The sequence below is a fragment of the Xiphophorus maculatus genome, chromosome 6 (assembly GCF_002775205.1).
Source record: "Xiphophorus maculatus strain JP 163 A chromosome 6, X_maculatus-5.0-male, whole genome shotgun sequence".
NCBI lineage: Eukaryota > Metazoa > Chordata > Actinopteri > Cyprinodontiformes > Poeciliidae > Xiphophorus > Xiphophorus maculatus.
In genome coordinates this window covers 17,693,810-17,699,746 of record NC_036448.1, presented here as the reverse complement: position 1 = coordinate 17,699,746, position 5,937 = coordinate 17,693,810, and the positions used below count along the sequence as shown (strand labels likewise).

Here is a 5,937-nt window from a genome sequence, read left to right as displayed (position 1 = left end):
TCAAGCTGTGTCGGTGTCTCTGAGCACCTGCACAGTTTGTGGCAACCACATTGCTGCAGCATTTATTCAAATGGTGGACCAAAAAAAAGACCTTATTTTCTTGTGACTGTTTTCTCTTGTTGAGAAAACTTTAACCTATCACTCCATGACCAACTGGAAACAAACAACAGTATGGGTGGTGGCACGTGAAATATAAAAATAGCCCAACTGGCAGGGAGGGTCTCATATCAAAACAACTCTGAACCAACCCTGTGGACAGCCTGCTAGGCAGAAGTGGACTGCAGCCAAAGCATTCAAAGACAAAAACAGATATGAGGCAGGTCTTTTTGGACACCCTCACTCAGTCCTACATATCTTAAAAAATAAAACAACAGAACTTTTCTCTACAAACTTAGGATGTCCCAAGACAGCTTTGTCTTTTCATCCACGGCCTTGAGTTCTCTCGAACTTGACAAGGACATGCTGGAGAGGCACAATTACAAGACACAGCTTGCTACCCATCACCTCAGCAGCTATATCCTGAAGAAGGAGGCAATGGAAAGAGCACAGAGGAGGTCCACCTTCGCTCGGCGACCAACCGTCTGCCAAGATGTCGTCATCCACAATGCTTTATATACAGGAGATGTGGAGGCTTTGAAGCGTTTCTTTCCAAGAGGATCCATGGCAAACCTTATCATTGAGCCACAGGGAGGGGAGATGCGCTGGATGGCCCGGGGAGAAGGTAAGAGACATTGGTCTTCAGTTGGTCTGATATGGTTTGTCAAAATCCTAACAGCTATTCTTTCTAAAGATAATAAATAACACTGCCAAAATATTTAATTGTTTAAAATTAACTTTGGTGTGCAACAAGAAGGACGCTGTCCTGATGCTTGTGTTCAAACACACACTCATGCTACATTTATAGAAGCAAGTCATGAGGCTTTATTTATAGGCACCATAATGTTCAGCCCACAGTCAGGCCAAACAGTTATTTAAAACGCCTCCCTGTGACATTCCATGCAATGCTTTTAATTCTTCTTAAAATAATCTAAAGCATCTTGGTTTTTCATTTTTAAAATCCCTTTCTGCATGGCCTTCAGTGAGTTAACTAAAAATAAAGCTGCTTATTTGAAATGCACTGTCATTGCTTCCCATGCCATTGCATGGCTGAGGTTCACCAGGTCAACCACAGTATCATGTAACACCTCCCTGAAATAGCTCTTGCTGCACAAACAACCCCCATTAGTGCCCCATACTCTAGAAACTAGGCGACTGACATATGAATACAATAACACAGTTAGGTTGAATATGGCTTATCTGGCACCTAAAATAAAGTGGAAAAAGCCAAAGAAGTATCGTGAAGATGTTATTGCCACTGCCAAGGCCACGGGTTGCGTTCTCCAGTTCTGGAACTCTCTGCTTGTGGGCGATGCACTGACTATCCTCAGCATTGTGGACGACGATGAGTACAGCAACCTCATTGATGCCATTTATGACACCAGCAACTTAGAAGAGTGGAAGAACTTCAGATTTAACTACAGAGGCCTCAGTAGGTTTTAAAATAACTTCTTTATTTCAAGTTAAATTGTGGAAATTTGGTGGCACTGCGATGGGGCATGTCATCAAAAACATTTCAAAAACTTAAACCTCCTGCAACATGTCTTCTGCTTTCTAACAATTCTCCTAATTTTAATACTTTATGGTACCCTAACTCTCATTTTGCTTCTGCTTATAGGACTGTGGTCTCTGACTTATGAGCAAGAGCTGACAACGCCACTTCACATCACAGCAGGTCGAGGATTTGTAGACTGCCTGAGTCTCCTGCTTCAACGTGGGGCAAATGTAGACCTGGCTCCTGGAGGCACCACTGCGCTGCATGAGGCCTGTGAAAGCTGCCAGGCAGAATGCGCCAAATTGCTGCTGATCTACGGAGCGAATGCAAATGCTGTCTCAGAAGACGGGCTGATGCCTCTGCATGTTTGCACAAGCTCTGAGTCCTTTGAGTAAGTATGAAAAATTACTGTAAAGAGGCCAACAGCATCATTGAAGCAGCTGATGAAAGTTCTCAAAAGTAGTGTCTATGATCCACATGTGTATTGTGCATTTTCCTTTTGTCTGGAGTAAGGAGCAGGTTTCCTTTTTTTAAAAACTTAAATAGCAAAACTTCAGGGTTGCTCTATAAAAAGGACAGTAAGTAAATGGAGAGGATAACATATCCACAGTGTAATATGGTGGTGGCAGCATCATGCTGTGAAAACACTTTTCCTCAGATGCACCCTTTTTGTCAAGGTGGCTTAAATTCAAAGATGAATATGTTTCACACACCTATCAGTTTTGACCAAAAAATTGGCCTTTGCTATAAAGCTGAAGATGATGAGGGGTTAAATCTTTCAACATCAAGGCTAAATCCATAGTAAACAAAGAATTGCTTTGCAAAATAAAATGAATGTTTTCAAACAGCCAAAGGGAAATCTAGAACTAAATTTCACTTAAAACCTGTGGAATCATAATGAAATGGATGTAAAAATAATAAAACAATTCCTCAAAATCCAAACAACTTTTGCTAAGCAGAGAAGCAACATTATTATCATCTAAGGTGTTGAATGCTTATATTGCTTACTAAGTTGTTCACTGAGGTACTAGTTTGAGACTGAGAACAGTTCAGCTTATAACAGCTTTTTTTTTAATTGGGAAATTTATTTAATTGAGCACATTAAATGAGAACATAATAGATTGTGCTAATGAAGGGCCACTTAAGCTCATCTGCAGTAACGTGACTGTTAGTGTATTTCAGATCATTTTAAAGAAAGTTTGGAATCCAGTGATCTAATTTATCTTGCTTTCTGTTATTCTGTTGGCAGATGTGCCAAGTATCTCCTTCAGTATGGTGCCACAATTAACGGTTGCACTCTAGATGAAGATGATGCTCCATTACACATCGCAGCCAGGCACGGCCTCCATGACCACGTTGAGCTCTACCTGCGCCACGGAGCGGCTGTGGACAAACAGAACGATGAGGGTCTCACACCTCTGAATGCAGCCTGTGCACACCCTCAGGAGATCAAGGATCTCGCACGTTACTTGAAGGTGTGCCAGCTGCTGCTGGATGCGGGTGCTGACGTCCACACTAAGGATCAGGACAAGCACACTCCTTTACACATGGCTTGTAAGAATGCCAATCCAGACGTAGTGGATCTGTTGCTTGCTAAGGGGAGCTCTGTTAACAATATGGACTATGGTGGAGAAGCTCCCATGCACAACATCCTGAAGGTGGTTTGCTACAAGGTCTCCCATCATCCTGAGAGGATTGTCCGTGCTCTGCTCAACCATGGCTCCATTCGAGTCTGGCCTGGTGCTCTCCCTGTGGTAAGAAACAGCGACAAGCATCTGTGAATTAGAATATTATCAAAAGGTTATATTTTCAGTAGTTATATTTTTTAAAAATGTATTAGGTGTTATGTTGATTCATGGCAACATTTCTTCAGAGCATTTATTTCTATTTTGATGATAACTGTTTAATACCAATGAAATCCCAGAAATCAGTTTTTAGGATATTTAAATATCATGTCAGTGTGTGAATGTGTGAGTAAATAGGAAATTGACTGAATGTAGTGTGAAGTAATGTTGGGTCCTCTAGACTCTATACCATTTACCTTTCATATGAAGAATTTGTTATTGTAAAGATTGTTATTGCCTCTTTACAATAACAAAAATATTACTGAACAATCAAGTCCAGATTCATTCTTATAGTAATATATAATAATTTAGCAAGCCAGCAATCTGTGCACAAATAATCAATACACATATGTAACACCTAAAGCGTGACTTTTGAAACTCACTGCAGACTCTCACAAAATCACATTCAAATCATTACCATTTTATGCCACAACACAAAGTGTGGCACTCTCTGCGGGAAACAGACTACAACTATCAGTGAACCCACGTGCACTAGACAAAATGCCTGGTTCCTAATTAGGCAAGTGTTAATAGGAGATTAATTAGCACTAATTGCATAATTTCCAGTTAAACCCCTGGAGGGAAGACCAATCTGTTCATTTCACAAGTGTTTAATTACTTTATTTCTTCAGTTCTACAGTCACAGAGCTCGCTCATGAACTTAAATCATTGCACAAATCTTATCGTTTTGCTTTTAGAGCTTTATTGTGTTTTTTGTTTTGTTTTTTGTTAAGGTTTTGAAGCACTGCTCAGAATCTCCGCACACTATCGAGGTTCTCCTGAATGCCTATAGTCACCTGAAAGTCACAGACACATGGGTTGAGTCTGTGCCTGAAGATGCATTTAAGGCAAGTTGTTTAAGTTATTAACTTCATAGCACAGAACTTTGTGTTTTTTACTCTTTTAATAAATGTTTTGTCTCTTAACATTGTTTAATTTAGCTGTTTTAGTACTTGCACAGCCAAAACATCTGATAATGATTCACAGCATGACCAAAGATAATATTTTCAAAGCGCTTCGCATGTTTGTGAGATTATTTTACCGAAGAGGCTTTTGATTTAATTTAATCCAACTTATCCTCATGATGCCAATTCACAACATATGTCTTCTTGAGGCACATTGCAGGAAAATAGTTCAAATTCAAACATACACTCAAAGTCAATTCCATGCATTCCAATTTGCTCCTAGTCATCAAACAGTGCAGTCAAGTTCAGACTTTTATTATTTGTTAGAAATAAATGTTTCCTTTTATCAATGTAGCCATTTTGATTTGTGTTAATTTGTGTTTTCATACATTTAGGAGCACAAAGACTTCTATGAGTCCATCTTCTCCTTAGCAATGACTCCTCGGTCCCTGCAGCACTTGGCGCGCTACAGACTCCGGAGCTTTTTGGAGGGCCGAGTTCACAAAGTGGTCCCAAAGCTTAATTTGCCAACCTTCATTAAGGACTACCTACTCCTGAAGTGCAGAGGATATGTGCACTGAAAGAATGTCATATTAGTAAGAGTGGTGGGTGCAGCTAGATGGTTTATCTATTTAACTTTTAAATTAAGTTTTATTGACTCACAACTAGATAATGACAGCTTGTTCTGGAGGAAGCAGCAGCTGCTTGTTTTTTTTTTTTGTTTGTTTTTTTTGCAATCACTTTTAATCCAGATCAACTGTTTCAGCACAACGACTGGGGTTTTTCCACCACAAGAGGGAGCTATAGACTATAACTGATCAAGCAGGAGATGGATTTCTTATTTTTTGTTTTATATTTTGCTAATTTAAATTTATTTATTCATTTGCATATACAGATGACGAGAATAACTTGTTTGTGATTTTATACACCGTACCCAGAAATTATAGCCTGTACACTAAGGATTTCCATAAATATCTGTATTAGTACTGTTTCTGGCAGTAATAAGAGATTAGGGGAATTTAAGTCAAAATTAGACTTACAATAAAATAAACTAATTCCATAATGACCAGTGAATCTGCTTATTTGATTGACAAAAAATGGTATCTTTGTATGATGTCAGTTTTTTAAAGTATTTCTTGTCTTCAGATTGTCTTCAAATTAAATGTCTCTGTTCCATGATGCAGAATTATATTTTTGCAAAAAACACTAAACCAGAACATAGGACATTAACTGCAAAAGAAAAGGACGGATGGACAGACAGACAGACCATTGCAATTCATATTACCAAATTTTACACAAATGCTGGGGTTTAATATTAACTGAAATATATGTGTAAAACGGTTTCTTGTACCCAAAGTATTGCACAATACTCTGGGTACAAATATTGTACTCAAAGTACAGTACTTTGGGTACAAAGTATTGTACCCAAATAGCTGGGTACAGTACTATTTGTACCCAGCTATTTGAGTACATATAGCTGGGTACCCAGCTGTAGCCAACTGCATTGGTTACAGCTGTAGCCAACTGCATTGGTTATAGCTGTAGCTAACTGCTTTGGTTACAGTTGCATTTCTAAATTCCTCAGTTTTCTGAGAAG

At 39.0% G+C, this 5,937-nt stretch overlaps 1 protein-coding gene across 2 annotated transcripts; it reads left to right on the top strand.

Moving 5' to 3' along the window:
* The first annotated feature begins 260 nt into the window (after positions 1–260).
* asb10 (ankyrin repeat and SOCS box containing 10) lies at positions 261–5,406 on the top strand. 2 transcript variants are annotated; one of them, XM_005807597.2, is made up of 5 exons: positions 261–721; positions 1,715–1,982; positions 2,841–3,345; positions 4,170–4,283; positions 4,736–5,406. In XM_005807597.2, the coding sequence occupies exons 1-5, from the start codon at positions 397–399 to the stop codon at positions 4,919–4,921; spliced, it is 1,398 nt and encodes a 465-aa protein (XP_005807654.1). In that variant the 5' UTR covers positions 261–396; the 3' UTR covers positions 4,922–5,406. The 2 variants fall into 2 exon arrangements, with proteins under 2 accessions (XP_005807654.1, XP_023190774.1); XM_023335006.1 differs by lacking the exon at positions 261–721 and adding an exon at positions 1,250–1,528.
* Positions 5,407–5,937: the final 531 nt, after the last annotated feature.

Coding starts and splice junctions, on each gene's coding strand:
- asb10 (XM_005807597.2), top strand. CDS start 397: ATGTCCCAAGACAGCTTTGTCTTTTCATCCACGGCCTTGAGTTCTCTC. Junction 1,983..2,840: donor ACAAGCTCTGAGTCCTTTGA/GTAAGTATGAAA, acceptor TTCTGTTGGCAG/ATGTGCCAAGTATCTCCTTC. Junction 4,284..4,735: donor TGCCTGAAGATGCATTTAAG/GCAAGTTGTTTA, acceptor TCATACATTTAG/GAGCACAAAGACTTCTATGA.